This window comes from Capra hircus, chromosome 18, assembly GCF_001704415.2.
Source record: "Capra hircus breed San Clemente chromosome 18, ASM170441v1, whole genome shotgun sequence".
In the NCBI taxonomy this organism is placed as follows: domain Eukaryota; kingdom Metazoa; phylum Chordata; class Mammalia; order Artiodactyla; family Bovidae; genus Capra; species Capra hircus.
Window position 1 is genome coordinate 63230571 of NC_030825.1, and position 17229 is coordinate 63247799.

Below are 17229 nucleotides of genomic sequence, written 5' to 3' on the forward strand. Positions count from 1 at the left end.
CACCCTACTTAGTTAACTTATATGCAGAGTACATCATGCGAAATGCCTACTGGATGAAGCACAAGCTGGAATCATGATTGCTGGGAGAAATATAAATAACCTCAAATATGCAGATGACACCACTTTTATGACAGAAAGTGAAGAGGAACTAAAGAGCCTCTTGATGAAAGTGAAAGAAGAGAGTGAAAAAGTTGGCTTCAAGCTCAACATTCAAATAACTAAGATCATGGCATCCTGTCCCATCACTTCATGGCAAACAGATGGGGAAATAATGGAAACAGTGACAGACTTTATTTTCTTGGGCTTCAAAATCTTGGCAGATGGTGACTGCAGCCATGAAATTAAAAGACGCTTGCTCCTTGGAAGAGAAGCTATGACCAACCTAGACAGTGTATTAAAACGCAAAGACATTACTTTGCCAACAAAGGTCCATGTAGTCAAAGCTATGGTTTTTCCAGTAGTCATGTATAGATGTGAGAGCTGGGCCACAAAGAAAGCTGAGCAGTGAAGAATTGGTGTTTTTGAACTGTGGTGTTGGAGAAGACTCTTGAGAGTCCCTTGGACAGCAAGGAGATCCAGCCAGTCCATCCTAAAGGAGATCAGTCCTGAAACTTCATTGGAAGGACTGATGCTGATGCTGAAGCTGAAGCTCCAATACTTTGGCCACCTGATGCAGAGAGCTGACTCATTGGAAAAGACTCTGATGCTGGGAAAGATTGAGGGCAGGAGAAGAGGACGACAGAGGATGAGATGGTTGGATGGCATCACCAACTTGATGGACATGAGTTTGAGTAAACTCCAGGAGCTAGTGATGGACAGGGAAGCCTGGCGTGCTGCAGTCCATGGGGTCGCAAAGAGTCGGACACGACTGAGTGACCTGAACAGCTGAGATCACTTATAGCACTTATATGCATCATGATGTACTCAGCTGATCATGGGTTACTGTGTGCAGGACACCTGTAAGAGCTTCACCCTGAAAGCCCAGCATTAGGGCCACATGGCAGCAACATCATGGTTATGTTATATGAGGTTATGTTACGGCTCCATGTTAGCTATGTTATGGTTATGGCTGCTGCACCAGCCAGGAGAGAGGCTGTGTTATGGCGGCCATGCCAGCCAGGAGAGAATAAATGTGTCTGCAGTTTCTACAACTCCTCACATCTCCTTCCAGCTCCTTAGCTTGCACCTTATCTACCGTGGGTTCAGGGGACAGTGTGAACAGTGAGACAACTAGTGTCATGAATAGATCAGCAGTACACCCTCCTCCAGGGGATCTTGCCGACCCAGGGAACGAACCCAAGTCTCTTGCATCTCCTGCATTGCAGGCAGATTCTTTACCACTGAGCCACCAGGGAAGACCCACACACACACACGCTGGAGTGTTCTCAGGTCATGTGCAGACTGTGGGAAGCTAAGTGGTGTCAGAGAACTGGAAGGGAGCAGAGTTTGAGTGGCATCCCCAGATTTACAGCCCTTTCTGCCTAAGGTCTACGATGATCAAAAGAATTCAAGTATACGTGAAAATAAACAATCTCTAGTGGGAATAGGAATGTTTTATTTGAACCAAAACAAGTATTAGAGTCTGGGGGACAGACTCAGAAATAGCTCTAACTGCTCCATTAAAGCATGGTTTTCAGCACATTCTTATCCTCATCCAAAGAACATACATCAATATGACAGGGTACATTCCTTCAAGGTTTCAAGAGACAGACTTACTAAGCAGGGAGACTATAGGACCCTGGCGTCTGGGCAGGGAATCTTATCTTCCAGGGGGTGTTAACATGAATGCCATAAGGAAATTATCATCCTTATCTTCAAAACAGATGCTCTTTAGCTCAGTGGTTAAAGAAGATGTGCTGTGGGGGTCCGACAGGCTGTCTTAGTTCACACACAGTTCAGACTGAACCGTGTATAAGACAAATTGAGTTCCCCATACCTCAATATGTGAACATTTTCTCTATCAAAAGCAGATAAAAATCCTAGAACTATAAGATCCAGCAATTCTGCTTCTGAGGCTACACCCAAGAGAACTGAAGACACACTCTGGAAGAGATATGTTTACACTCCTGTGCATAGCAGCGTTTTTCACAATAAATAAAGCATGAAAGCAGCCCAAGTGCTCACTGATAAAAAAAAAAAAAAAAATTGGGTAAGCCAATGTGGTATGTGCCCACAATAGAGAATTCTTAAGCATTAAAAACAAAGGGGAAAAAATAAAAATAAAAAAAATTAAATTTAATTTAAAAAAATAAAAACAAAGGGGATATGGCAAAACCAATACAGTATTGTAAAGTAAAATAAAGTAAAAATAAAAATTTTTTTTTAAAAAATGAAGGGGATTCTAACACATGGTACAACATGAATGAACCTGGTGAACACTCTACCAAGTAAAATCAGCCTTCCAGGAAAGGACCAATATTGATCGATTCTACTGAAATGAAGTTCCTAGAGTGGCCGGATTCATAGAGACAGAAAGCAGAAGAGTAATTACAGGAACTGGGAAAGGAGAAAGAGGGGTTGTTGCTGAATGGGTGGAATTTCAGTTTTGCCAGAAGAAGTCCTGGTTTGTTTGCACAAAAAAACTTGACTGAAAAGTGGAAGTCGCTCGGTCCTGTCTGACTCTCTGCTATCCCACGGACTATGTCCATGGAATTCTCCAGGCCAGAATACTGGAGTGGGTAACTCTTCTCCAGAGAATCTTGCCAACCCAGGGATTGAACCCAGGTCTCCTGCGTTGAAGGCAGATTCTTTACCAGCTCAGCCATCAGGGAAGCCCTACGTGACTGATCCTCACACTTAAAATGATTAAACTAGTCAATTTTATGTTATATGTCTTTTAACAGACACGCATACACACACACACACACACACACACACGCACCCACACAAACCATCTTGGAACCACCCCCTGAGGGTTACCACAGAAGAGTCAGGGCTGATAGCAACACGGCAGATGGTCCCCGCCCACCCAGCCCCATCTCCACCCCAACAACCCAGGGGTGAGGACTGTCTCCTGTGCTCAGGACTCCCCGCTTCAGTTCTTGGAGATGTCTCAGCTCCAGCCCCGCACGGCTTAACCTCAGCCTCCCTGACTGACCAGTGCTCCAGGCTCTGCTCCAAGGATCCAGTAAGTCTCGGGTCAGCCTCTTCTGTGGGAGACTGGGCGCTGAGTTCGCATCCTCCTAAAGAGACCTTTGCAAACCCAGAGTGTGGGGGGTCAGCCCGGCTCCAGCCTGAGGGTGGAGAGACCCATTTTCTAGATGAAAACAGGAGCTGGAACCTGTCTGTGTTTGTGGGATTTGGGGGGTTGGATCAAGTCTGCAGGCTGTGACTCTTTTTTGACTGGTGCTCAAACAATAGTGAAGATTCCCCTTATACAGGATGTGTGATGTGAATACTGATGTCAGTCTCCTGTATACTGTTGACCCTCTGTATCTGTGGGTTCCTCCTCTGTGGATACAGGGATGACATAAATGACTTAAGAATCCCCAGGTTTTGGTGACTGCAGAGATGAGTGTATGGTGATTTATATTAAGTTACCATCAGGTTTGCTACAACCCTCTGTGAAGTTGGCTCTATTATTTACCATGGCAGCAACTTAGGAAAACAGACGTGAACGCCACAGAGCATAAAATTTGCCATCTTAAAATATTTGAAGCATCCAGTTCAGTACCGTGGCACATTTTGATGCAACATATTTTCTTCCCCTCAATCCTCTTACACTTCCAGTGACTTTGAAACATATTAAAAGTCTTCCCTGAGTTTAACAATCCAAAGCTCAGACACGGAAGACTTGCTCAACGTGTCTTTTGACCAACTGCTCCTACACACTCCATTGCTCTGTGGAATTGGACTCCCAGGGCCAATGGCAGATGGACCTTCTTGATGGCTTCGTGTCTTACTTTCTCAGCAGATTGGAACATGTCAGCTACGTCTCGGATGCTGCAGCAGTATGTTCGCCAATTTAGTCAGAAGCTGGCTCACAGGCGGCCACTGGAGGCCAGAGCGGAGTCTGAGAGTCCCGAAGCCCATCTCAGCACCCTCGACCTGGTGGCCTTGGGTGTGGGCAGAACCCTGGGAGCTGGCGTGTACATCCTGGTTGGTGCAGTGGCCAAAGTGAGAGCTGGACCAGCGACTGTCATCTGCTTCCTGGTGGCCGGCCTGTCCTGTGTGTTGTCTGGGCTCTGCTATGCAGAGTTTGGGGCCCGGGTCCCAGGCTCCAGTTCTGCGTATCTCTACAGCTACATTACCATGGGACAACTCTGCGCCTTCATCACTGGCTGGAACCTCATCCTGTCCTTGGTCATCGGTGAGAGGATGGATTGGAGGAGAGTATGGGGCTTAAGATCAGGTTCTAGGAGGTGGGGTTTAGGTCTTCACTCTTTCATGAGAATTTGATTATGCACCTTGTAGGGGGAAGTGGGTAATAGTGGCAGGTAAACTCCACAACTTCATTGTTCTCAGCTCTCCCCTGCTTTCCTTAAATGATGGACCAAGAGCCCACAAGGAAAGGGGACTCTAGGCAGTGGCTAAGAGGGAGGCATGACCCACAGGCTCATCCCCTCACCATACTGAAGTCTCTGCTCAACTCTTTCTTTCATGGAATTTTCCTTTACATCCAGCTTTAAAATTTCAATGCATACCTTCCAGCCCTCCTGGTCCCAACTTTCTGTTACGTTTTCTTACATAACATTAATCTCCTCCTAGCATATTAAATAGTTGATCTATTTTGTGAATTGTCTGCGTATTCCCATGCCAACCCATGAAAAGAAACACTTTGAGGTCAGGTATTTTGTTTGGGTTCCTCCAAAACAAAATATAGGCCATGGCCCATACTAGGCATCAGTTTATGTTTGTCAGTGAATGTTCCTTCTTCTGCCACTGCAGGCACCGCCTGTATAGCCCGGGGCTGGAGCTCCGCCTTGGACAGCCTGACTGGGAACCACATCTCTCAGGGGTTACAGGGAACTCTCTCTCTGCATGTGCCCTACTTCCTGCCCACCTATGCAGACTTTGTCGCCCTGGGCCTGGTGCTGCTGCTCACAGGTGAGAGGGGGTGATAGGATGGGACGAGTGGGGTGCAGAGCAGAAGCTGGGGTGAGAAAGCCTTGGGGTGGCAAAATGATGGAGAATGAGGACTGGAAAATAGGGTCTGTGATACGAAAGACAAGAAGGCAAGACATTCCATTCTTGGTACCTCTGACTGTTGGGGCTTGATCTTTCATAGGTGTGGGGGTGTGCAATTTGGGTTTTTTAGAAAAGCTCATCATTCACTGGATGTTGAGTGGCAACTCTGAACTTTACTCACGAGATACCAGTCACACACACCTCCTAAACTGTGAAAATCATGATGTCCCCAGACATTGTCAAATGTCACTTGGCGTACAAAGTCAACGCCAGCTGAAAATCATTTACTGAGATCTTATCGAGAGTTGAACTATAAAGAAGGCTGAGTGCCGAAGAATTGATGCTTTTGAACTGTGGTGTTGGAGAAGACTCTTGAGAGTCCCTTGGACTGCAAGGAGATCCAACCAGTCCATTCTGAAGGAGATCAGTCCTGGGTGTTCATTGGAGGACTGAGGTTGAAGCTGAAACTCCAATACTTTGACCACATGATGCAAAGAGCTGACTCATTTGAAAAGACCCTGATGCTGAGAAAGATTGAAGGTGGGAGGAGAAGGGGACAACAGAGGATGAGATGGTTGGATGGCATCCCCGACTCAACGGACATGAGTTTGGGTAAACTCCGGGAGTTGGTGATGGACAGGGAGGCCTGGCATGCTGCAGTTCATGGGGTCGCAAAGAGTCGGACACGACTGAGTGACTGAACTGAACTGAACTGATTGAGACCTTACAAAGATGTATTATTAATTGAGAAGAAAATAACATAGCATAAAATTAAACATACTATTTTCCCCAGCTTTATTGAGCTATAAATGCAACACTGTACAAATTCAAGCTGATGTTTGGTAGATTTGGATTTAACATGACAATTCGGTAGAGGTATATGTTGTGAGATGATTGTCACAGTAAGAAATTAATGACCTTAGGGTATACAGGTCAGTGGGACTTAGTACATTCACAATGTTAGCTAACAGTCACCCTCACCTGGTTCCAAATATATTTATCACCCCGAAAGGAAACGCCGTATCCACTGAGCAGTCACTGTCCATTGTCCACCACCGCTAACTCCATAACCCCTGACAACCACTAGTCTGCTTTCTGTGACTGTGGGTTTAGCTGTTTCGGATGTCTCGTATTCCATCTTTCCCACAGGAGTACTGGTCCTGGGAGCTCGCGAGTCAACCCTGGTTTACAAAGTGTTCACGGTCATCAACCTTTTGGTTCTCAGTTTTGTCATCCTCTCTGGCTTCCTTAAAGGAGACCTGCGCAATTGGGAGCTCACAGAACAGGACTACAAACTGCACACATCTGGATCCACTGACACTTATAGTTTGGAACGGTACTCTTGGCTGTAGCAACAGTTGGGGGAGGTGGTGCAGAGCTGGAAATATGAAGACTAAAAGACCGGGGCTTCCCTGGTGGCGCAGTGGTAAAGAATCTGCCTGCCAATGCCAGAGACCTGAGTTCGATCCCTGGGTTGGGAAGATCCCCTGGAGAAGGAAATGGCAACCCACTCTGGTATTCTTGCCTGGGATATCCTATGGACAGAGGAACTTAGAGGGCTACAGTCCAGGGGGGTGCAAAAGAATCGGACATGACTTAATGACAAAACAACAACAAAGAGACCCGGGCTGATGGATCCAAGTGATGAGGGTCCAGGATTCGTGGTATTAAGGGCGGAGTCCAGTAGAGATGGCTCAACACATCTTACCCATGCCCTTCCTCATTCCTTCTCTCACCACAGCTTGGACCCTCTGGGTTCCGGAGGGTTCATGCCCTTTGGCTTTGAAGGAATTCTCCATGGGGCAGCTACATGTTTCTACGCATTTCTTGGTTTTGATTCCATTGCCGCAAGAGGTAACGTGATCACGGTGTGTCCCATCAGAGGGCTGGGCACAGTTTGGGCTTCTCTTGGGTGCAGGGGTTGGTAGTAGCTTAGCCTGTTTCTTGAAGATTCAAGAGGGAATTTCATTTTGTGCTTTCATCCCAGTATGTTTTCCTGACTCGGCATTTCCGCCCTTCCTGCAGGGGGAGAAGCCCTAAATCCTCAGCATTCCATCCCCTTCAGCATCATGACTTCTCTCTTCATCTGCTTTTTGGCATATTTTGGAGTCTCAGCAGCACTCACCCTCATGGTACCCTACTACCAGATTCAGCCCAAGAGTCCTTTGCTACAGGCTTTTCTCCACGTAGGGTGGGGCCCTGCCAGATACTTTGTGGCTGTTGGGACCCTCTGTGCTCTTACATCCAGGTCAGTATTGTGGTTTTCAACCCATCTACCGTCAGATGCTAGGGTATCCCAGCCCTTGGGATTGAGAGACAAGAGAGAAAGACATCTTACCCCATATAGACCAGGGAGAGGATGCCCTGGCCTCTCCTGCTTCTCCATGTCCTCTCACATGTCCCCGTTTTCTCTCCCAGCCTCCTGGGTACCATGTTCACCATGCCTCGGCTGATCTGCGAAATGGCAAAGGATGGGCTCCTTTTCCGGGGACTTGCCTGGACCTATGGTCACACAGGCACCCCCGTCACGGCCATCGTGGCTTCTGGAAACATTGCAGGTGAATAAAAAGAACCTACTCCTTCTCTGAATCAGCTTCCCAAACTTGCAGCGGTTACTCACTCTCTCCCCTCCCCACCTTGTCTGTGTCTTCACTCCAGCGGTCATGGCATTACTGTTCGAATTCATGGATCTTGTGGATCTCGTATCTGTTGGGACGCTGCTTGCTTATTCCCTGGTGGTTTTTTCTGTGCTTGTCCTCAGGTGAGACCCCACTATACCTTGACTGGGGGCTGTGGGCTCTTGGAGATTGATGGGGAGGTAATCGTCCACTGCCTTCTTGCTGCTTTCTAAACGTCCTGGTCCACTTAGCTGGGAATAAATAGATTAGATTGTCCAATGTTGGATGAGTAGGAGCTGCTCTTATTATTGCTGTAATACCTCTAATTAGATACCAGCCAGATCAGATCTTAAGCAAGAAGGAGAATACAGAAGACAAAATTGAGATGAAGTCTGAGGTTGAAGGAAGTCCTTTGAACTCTGAGCCTGAGGCAGGAACCGCAAACATTCTAAAGAGTCTGTGGTTCCCTACCAGCACCATCCCCACCCGGAAATCGGGGCAGATTGTCTATGGATGTGCTTCCCTGCTTGGTGAGCAGCGGGATTTCTTTTTGATGGTATTCTCATATTGGCAGGGTAGGGTGGAAATGTATCTTTTTCATTGATGAGGACACTTGGAGATACAATGGCCCTTCCTGATGTGGGCAGCCTGGGGAGGGGAGTGACCCGAGGTTCTGACATCTTTGTCTTCTGGAGTCCAGCCTGTTCTCCTCCTCCTTGACCCTTGCAGTTCTCCTGCTGATCATCCTGAGCCTGGTCCTGGCCCAGTGGCCCAGCCAGTTGTTCTCTGGAGACCCCGTGCTCACAACAGTGGCTGTGCTGCTGCTGCTGCTCATCACCGGGGTCACAGTCATCATCTGGAGGCAGCCCCAGGACCCCACTGCTCTTTACTTCAAGGTAGGTGACCTTATGTGCTCAAAATGTCCACCTTTAGTTTATGAAGTCTGCATGCTTTGAGGTCTAAACATCCTTCGCTGGACCAGGGAAGAAGGGGAGTTACTGAAACCACTGAACTCTTCCCTGATCCACACTCAGTGCTTTACAAATCCAGTCTAAGAGGCACTGAACACATCCCCAGTAATAATGGAATCCTCCATCCACATGGGGTCGGGTCTCCCTTTCAGACGTCTGGGGTGTGCTCAGGGATGAGCTGACTCTGCCCACAGGTCCCTGCTCTGCCTGTCCTCCCGCTGGTCAGCATCTTCGTGAACGTTTCCCTGATGATGCAGATGACCTCTGGGACCTGGGCCCTGTTTGGCATCTGGGCAGCGATTGGTAAGAGGCTTCCTTGGAAAATAGGACCTCTTGAGTCACTGAACCTAATTCTTTTCCTACCACCGCTCCCTAAACTGTGTCAGATGCTATGATAGGAGGCCTATTGGGCATTTATAAGGGGGGAGAGCACCTACTTTCCCTTCTCATTATTTCATTTGCCTACTAGGATCTGTCATATACTTTGGATATGGGATCCGACACAGCCTGGAGGAGAACAATGAGCAACAGCCACCAGGCTCCACCTCCCAGACTTGACAAAAACATCCCTGGTGCTGGGTCATCTTAACCGCAGGAAGTAGAGGCTGTGTGGAATCCCTCCATGCACTGGAGGATCTGCTCTGAGCCTCTATGGAGTATGAATGTGGGATGCATTTACAGCCATGAATTTTTCGCCAACAGACAAAGCAACTTTAAATACTGCACATTTTTTTGGCTGCAAAGCATAGCTTATGGGAGCTTAGTTCCCCGACCAGAGAATGAACCCCAGGGCCACAGGACTGAAATCACCAAGTCCTAACCACTGGGCCTCTAGGGAATTCCTAAAGTCTTGCAATTTTTATGTAAGCTTTTGAAAATGTCATGTGAAGTGAAGAAGTGAAGTCGCTCAGTCGTGTCCGACTCTTTGCAACCCCATGGCTGTAGCCTACCAGGCTCCTCTGTCCATGGGATTTTCCAGGCAATAGTCCTGGAGTGGATTGCCATTTCCTTCTCCAGGGGATCTTCCCAACCCAGGGATCGAAGCCAGGTCTCCTGCATTGTAGACAGACGCTTTACCGTCTGAGCCACTAGGAATATCCTAAAATATCATATGTATACAGAAAAGTGCCAGCTTCATAAGGGTGCAGCAAGATACATTTTCACCAGGAAATTATCACAATGTAATCAGCAACCAGAGGAAGAAATAAAAATACTAACCTGCACATGGGAAACAACTACTCAGTCTAAAAAAAGACCTAAACTCTCCACCACAGCATAAGCCACTCCATTACATCTTGTGTGGCTGGCTTTAAAAAAAAAAAAATGTTAAGTATTTTACATCAACTATTTCAATTTTTTATATAGGTTAATCTAACAGCCCACCACTACATCTAAGTTGCATTATGAAGGTGTATGCCCAGTGTTTTAGCATGTGGGTCACTCGATGCAGGTCAGAATCTAGCCAGCCCTTCACCAGCACCCCCATCCCTGCTTCACCCCTCCACTTCCTGTTCCAGGTTTTCTTTCATGAGGAGCAGAGCTCCTGACCTCCTAGATCAAGTGTCATTTCTCTGCCTCTGTGCTCAGCTCTCCCAGCAAACAGAGCTCCTTGAAGAAGGGGACCAAGTCACATCCCCTTAATCCCCTTCCATCCCTTCGTGCAAGGCTGGACGCAGGCACGATGCTCGTTAAATGCTTTTGTTGCTTGAATTCACATCAGAGATGGTAAGCTCCCCTTCTCCTAGTTGGGGTCTAGCTAGGGTTGGGGTCCCCCCACACTGGAGTGTCTCAGATCATGTAAAGACTGTGGGGAGTCAAGTAGTATAAGAGAGACTGGGTGGGAGCAGGGTTTGAGTGGGTTCCCAAAGATTTATAGCCCTATCTTCCCAGGGTCCTTGATGATCATATGAATTCAAGTGTCTCTGAAAATAATCAATATAATGGGAATAAGCAAGAGTTTTATTTGAGCCAAAATGAGGACTATAGTCTGGGAGACAGACTCTCAGATAGCTCTGGGGAACTGCTCCATTGAAGCACAGTTTCCAGCATCATCTTATACTTCATCCAAACAAAGAACACACATCAATCTGACAGGGTGTATTCCATCAAGATTTCCAAAGAGACAGACTGAGTACATAGACAGTGAGGCAATGAACTGTATGCTGATGGCTGGAAAAGGAAACTTATCTTCCAGGAAGTGTTAACACGGATGCCATGAGAAGGGAGTTGCTCATTCTTATCTTCAAAACAGATGTTCTTTACCTCAATGGTTAAAGAAGATGAGCTGTGAGGGTCTGACAGGCTGCTTGAATTCACACAAAGTTCCAGCTGAGCCATGCATACGTCAAATTGACTTCCTCATATTTCAGTATGTCAACATTTTCTCCATCACAAGCAGGTAAAAATCTTAGATCCACATGATCCAGCAATTCTACCTTTGAGGATGTACTCAGAAAAACTGAAACCACACTCTGGATGAGGCATTTGTACACCCATGTTCATAGCAGCATTTCTCACAATAAAACACGAAAGCTAACCAAGTGCCCATTGACCAAAGCATGGCTAAGTCCATGTGATATGTGCCCACAGTAGAGTGTTATTCAGCTTTAAAAAGGAAGGGGATTCTAACACATGCTACAACATGGATCCTAGCGGACATTCTTCTACGTAAAATAAGCCTGTCCAGAAAGGACATATACTGTCTCATTCCACTGAACTGAAGAACCTGGAGTTGTCAGAGTCATAGAGACAGAGAGTAGAAGGGTGACTGCCAGAAACTGGGAATGGAATTCCCAGGAGGGAATTCTGTTGAATGGGTACAGAGTTTCAGTTTTGCCAAATGGAAAAAGTCCTGGAGTTCAGTTGCACAAAAAGTGAATGTATTTAATGCGACTGAACTGCACACTTAAAATGATTAAACTAGTCAATTTTATGTTATGTGTATTTTACCACACAAAAAAAATTGTGGAACCTCCCCTGAGGGTAACCACAGAGGAGTCAAGCTGATAGCAACTCTGTAGATACTCCCTATCCACCCAGTCCCATCTCCACCCCAAAACCCAGGGGTTCAGGACTGTCTTCTGTGCTCAGGACTCCCCACTTCGGTTCTTGGAGATGTCTCAGCTCCTGCCCTGCATGACTAAACTCAGCCTCCCTGACTGACCCAGTGCTCCAGGCTCTGCTCCAAGGATCTAGTAAGTCTTGGGTCATGCTCTCCTGTGGGAGACTGGGTGCTGAGTTCACATCCTCCCAGAGAGACCTCTGCAACCCCAGAGTGCAGGGGGGGTCAGCCCAGCCCCTGACTGAGGGTGGAGAGGCCCGTTTTCCAGATGAAAGCAGGAGCTGGGAGCTGTGTAAGTTTGTGTTGAGGGGAAACAGGTTAGGTGTGGGAGACGGGATCAGGTCTGGATGCTCTTTTTTTGTCTGGAGTTCAAACAATATCAAAGATTGCCCACATAGAGGATTTATTATATGTGAGCCACTTCATTTCAGTCTCCTGTATGCTGTCGGCATCCCATAATTAGGGGCTCCTCCTCCTTGAATATAGAGGAGACCATCAGGGACTTGAGAACCTGCAGGTTTTGGTACCCTTGGAGGAGGCCGTCATGGTGATTTATATTAAACCACCTTGCAATACACTATACCCAGCAACTCTGTGAAGCTCTCTCTATTATTTATCACTGGCAGCAATTTTGTTAAACGGTTGTTAAAATACACATGACATAAAATTTACTACCTTAACCGTTTCAGAGTGTTCAGTAAAGCGTATTTACATTGTTGAGCAACCAACCTCTAGAAACCTTTTCATCTTATAAAACTGAAACTGTGTCCCCATTTAGCAATTACTTCCCATTCTCCTTTTCACCCAAGCCCCAGACCAACTACCACCCTACTTTCTGTCTCTGTGAATCTGACTACTCTGGGTACTTCATAGAAGTGATATCACATAATATTTGTGTGTGTGTGTGTGACTGTCTTATGTCACTTGGCTGATGTCCTCAAGACCCCTCAGTGTTGCAGCTTGAGTCAGAATTCCCTATCATTTCTTTTCAGGCTGCACAATATGCCCCTGTACATACAGACCACACTCCTTCGTGGATGAACACTTGGTTTGCTTCCGTCTTTCAGCTACGGGGAATAATGCTGCTATGAACATACGTGTACAAATACTGCACACTGTTTTGAGATGCTATTTCCATTTGCTTTGGGTATACATCCATAGAGGGAATGCTCGATAATTGCTATGTCCAGCACAGCGCGTGAGAAAGATCAGAGTTATGAAAAGACAGACACATGTAATTTGGCAAGCGGGGAGTCAGGGGCCCTGCTGCTCTCCATGGCAGGAAGACAAAATGACTCCTTTCAGCCCACACTTTTATTGGCAGAAGTCACATGAGAGCACTTGGAAACAGGTATAATAGGGAGTTTGATCAGCGCACCATAAAGGTGGAGGCAAGGTAAGGCCCCGCTGTTGATCAGGAACATCTTGGTTTGTTTCCATGGAGACAGAGGCAGGGGCAGGCAGTGACGCGGAGCAGAGAGCATGTCCCTTCAGCTTGCTTACTAGGACAATCACAGGGTGCGGTACGCTGCACCCTCCAGTCATGGGGCAGGTTCTGGTCTCCGCTCCGCCAGGCTGCAACATCGTCCCCTTTTTGTCTTGACTGCAGGGCCATCGTGATCAATAACAGATGAGTCTCAGGGGACTCTCTCATTGATCTGAGGCTGAATCTGCAGACTGTGAGGAGTGAAACCCAAAGGGCATTAGTGCTCGGGTTCCCCATAGACTTCCTCCTCTGAAGCCTTTGATTACACTTAGAGGGTTAAGTTTTTGGAAAGAATCTTCCATTTTAGTCAGAACTTCTGAGGCTGGGGTGGCCTGAAGGTGGGCTTGACTGGTAATAGTAACCTGTTCCTGGAGATGGGCGGTGTCTAGTGACACATTGCTCCAAGCTCCTTGGAGGTGATTTTTTTTTTTTTTTTTTTTACCAAATCCCAGGTAAGTGTAGTCATTATATTTAAGAGGAGTAACACAGTAATGAGTAACATTCCAGTGGCAAACAAGCTGTTGCTGGGAAGTGTAGGCTCTGTATCTGTTCTCCCATCCCATCTCCCATAGCAGTGTGTTCTTAGTAGCAGCTAACTCAGACACAAGTCGGGTGTCAATCCTTAACTGAGTATTCCACACATGGGGAGCATTTTGTACCCAGTCATTGACAACGTGCTGTGTCTGCAGGGTCTCTACCAGGGCAGTGGTTGCAAAAGTAGTAGCAGTCACTAGAACAACAAGGATACAACTCCTGCAATCAGCATCCCCAAAAAGCATTTAAGTGCAACGCACCAGGGAATCAAGCGTCTGGATAATCAAATGCAGGCCGGGTGTTGCCTCCCCAGGTTCAGTTAAGTTAACCGGAAGCCAGGCAGCGGGCGTGCATGGAAGGACAAGCACAGAACTGCGCTGTATTACAGCGTGATTTGTGCAGTGATACAGTCTGCAGGATGTACATGTTACATTCCATATATTATTTTCATTTTTAATATAAGGATTCCCTGCTAAGAACACTTGTATGAAAGGCACACACAGTGACTTCTAAGGTCTGACTCTCGGTCACTCTAAGAGTGTAGTTATCCTTGCTTTTAGAGTAATTGCCAGCAGAAATATGGACTGGGTAGAAGAGGAGAGCTATCTTTCAAATATGCACGTGTAAAGGACCCGATTGTTTTTAGTATAGTATCAATATATTATATCTTAGGAGCAGCCTTCATGCCGATCAGTGGGACCGGAACTTTGAACAAATGCTTGTGTCTTACTTTGCACAGGCACAGACTGCCATTTCAGGGTTATACAGTTGCATCCGAGGGCTCGACCGTGAGGTCCCCAATCATGAAATGTAACACGAATCTGATGAGGACCACAGACCACACTGTCCTCCCAATACAGCCCCTGTTCAGAAGCAACCCATACTTTGTCTGCTAATGGGTGGATCCCGGGACAGAGGCGACAGGTCGTGTGGTCCTGCCTTTTATAACACTTCCATCCAATATCGTGTATATTTGAGCTGTTTGATTATCACATGTGGGCACAAGATTTATCCAAGTTTGAGTATGGACATGAAGGCAATTGGAGCCACTGCCTACACAAAGTGCCAAGGAGGAGGTCAATCCAGAATAATTATGCAAGGCTCCTTCTTGTACTAAATCTGGAGGCGCCATTAGGATCAGGGAACCAGTGGGAATCATTGGCCCAAACTGTGGGGGAAGGGTAAATCCAGGCTAAGGGTCTAGCTGATGGAGGGTTTGGAACACAAGTCCAAAACAAATCAGCGTCTGCCCTAGTTACCACCCGAGAGACTGATGCCACCATAGCCAGCAGCACGGTCTCGGGGGTCTTCAGTGTCTGTGCAGGAGCGTCTGTTCGCTCTTCTGACTGAGTCTCTTCAGTTGTCCCCAGGACACAGGAGGTGCCTGGTGAGCGTGTAGCCTCTGGACTTTCTGGGTCACCCATCGCCATGCTCACTGTGGGATCCCTCATCTCCAGTGGTGCAAATGGGGGGTTCATGGTGTGGCTTGATGCACATGCTTGGTATTCAACAAGAGCCTCGACATGGTTGAGACACAACCATGTCCTCACCCCAGGTTGGTAGAGGGGGTTGGCCCTTCCCATGGAACACCTTCTGGCACCTTCCACCAGACCTGCGGGTGTTGCACTGAAGGGGTATGTGAATGGTGTTTCTCACATGGGGGGGATTTTTGGTCATCTGTTGTGAAAAATTTTAAGGTTAGGAGAGCTGGATGCAGACGTTCAGATGGAGATGTCCCTGCTAGTCTCCCTTTTTGTTTTAAAAGTTGATTTTTAAGAGCATAATGTGCTCGTTCAACAGTAGCCTGGCCAGTCGGGTTATATGGGATGTCTGTAGAGTGACTAATAGACTCGAAAGAGCAAAAGGTTTTAAAAGCTTTATTTATGTAAGCGGGCCTGTTGTCAGTTTTAAGTTTCTTTGGAATGCCCATATGAGCAAAAGCAGCTAATAAATGGCTTTGGGCATGAATGGTGGTTTCACCAGGATGAGCAGAAGCCCAAAGCATGTGAGAATAAGTATCGCTAGAAATACGGAGGTAGCTATGGCATCCAAACTCCGGAAAATGGGTTATACCCATCTGCCAAATTTTATCTGGAGTAAGCCCTCCGGGGTGAACTCCAGGCGGTGGAGGTTAATAAGCACTGACTTGCTGACAGGAAGGATAGGCTTGACTAATTTGTGTTGCTTGGGATTTAGTAATGTTAAACTGATGTCTAAGGGAGTGGGCAGATTGCTGAAGAAGTTGATGAGACTGTAAACCTGCTTAAAAATGGGCATCGTTCAAAGATCATCCTGAGAATTGCCAAGGGAAGGGAGAGTGAGCTCGACTATGTGTAATAAAGAAAGAAAGGAAAGGAAAGGAAAGGAAAGGAACGGGAACTAATGGCTTTTTGAAGTTGGAGAAATAGGAATAATTCCTCCGAATTAACTTGTTTAATTTTTGTAGTCTCAAAAGATTTGGTCATTCCAACAACATTGCAGAGTCACTAACAATATTAAATAGGGGTCTTATCTTTAGATACTGCTGCTGCTGCTGCTGCTGCTAAGTCGCTTCAGTCGTGTCCAGCTCTGTGCGACCCCATAGACAGTAGGCTCCCCTGTCCCTGGGATTCTCCAGGCAAGAACACTGGAGAGGGTTGCCATTTCCTTCTCCAATGCATGAAAGTGAAAAGTGAAAATGAAGTTGCTCAGTCATGTCTGACTCTTCGAGTCCCCATGGGCTGCAGCCTACCAGGCTCCTCCGTCCATGGGATTTTCCAGGCAAGAGTACTGGAGTGGGGTGCCATTGCCTTCTCCTCTTTAGATACCGGTATTGTAATTACTGCTACTAGCTCCACCCGCTGAGCCGAGATATGGGAAGTAACTAGAGTTTCTCGTTCGTCAGGACCAGTAATGTCTCCTTTGCCATTGTTAGAGCCATCTGTAAAGTAAGTAGGAGCGCCTGGGATAGGCGTGGCCTTGGTGACTCTGGGCCACACGAAGGAAGTTAGGGAAATAAGTTGTAATAATTTATGTGCAGGAGGCTGACTGTCTAAAATGCCCACAGAATCAGCAAGGGCAACCTGCCATGATAAGCAAGTTTGCCAAAGTTGCTGCTGTTGGGTTTTGTCAAATGGAACATGGAGAGTTTGAGGATTCAAGCCAGTCAACTGGCAAGCACGGTTCCTTCCTTGCATAATTAAATTAGACCCGAGGGTAATGTATGTCAACAGGGTTCTGCCCTCCTGAGAATGTGGGAACAGCCATTCTATGATGTGTCAACTGTGGGCTGTTCTTGGAATAGAACTCCCATAGGGGCTTCTGGAGAAGCTACAGAAATGAAGAGAATGGGATAATCATAGTGAATACGATTAAGCTGAGCATTTTGAATAGCAATCTTTACTATATCAAGTTCTTTTTTAGTTTGTGGAGTCAGAGTTTGAGGGGAAGAAA

General features: G+C 46.8%; 1 protein-coding gene across 1 annotated transcript; it reads left to right on the forward strand.

Annotated features, from left to right (window-relative positions):
• On the forward strand, positions 3940-9274 carry LOC102175435 (cationic amino acid transporter 3-like). The gene is made up of 11 exons (XM_013971636.2): positions 3940-4309; positions 4888-5046; positions 6277-6463; positions 6869-6981; positions 7153-7375; positions 7546-7685; positions 7786-7888; positions 8076-8275; positions 8475-8641; positions 8911-9019; positions 9186-9274. The coding sequence occupies exons 1-11, from the start codon at positions 3940-3942 to the stop codon at positions 9272-9274; spliced, it is 1860 nt and encodes a 619-aa protein (XP_013827090.2).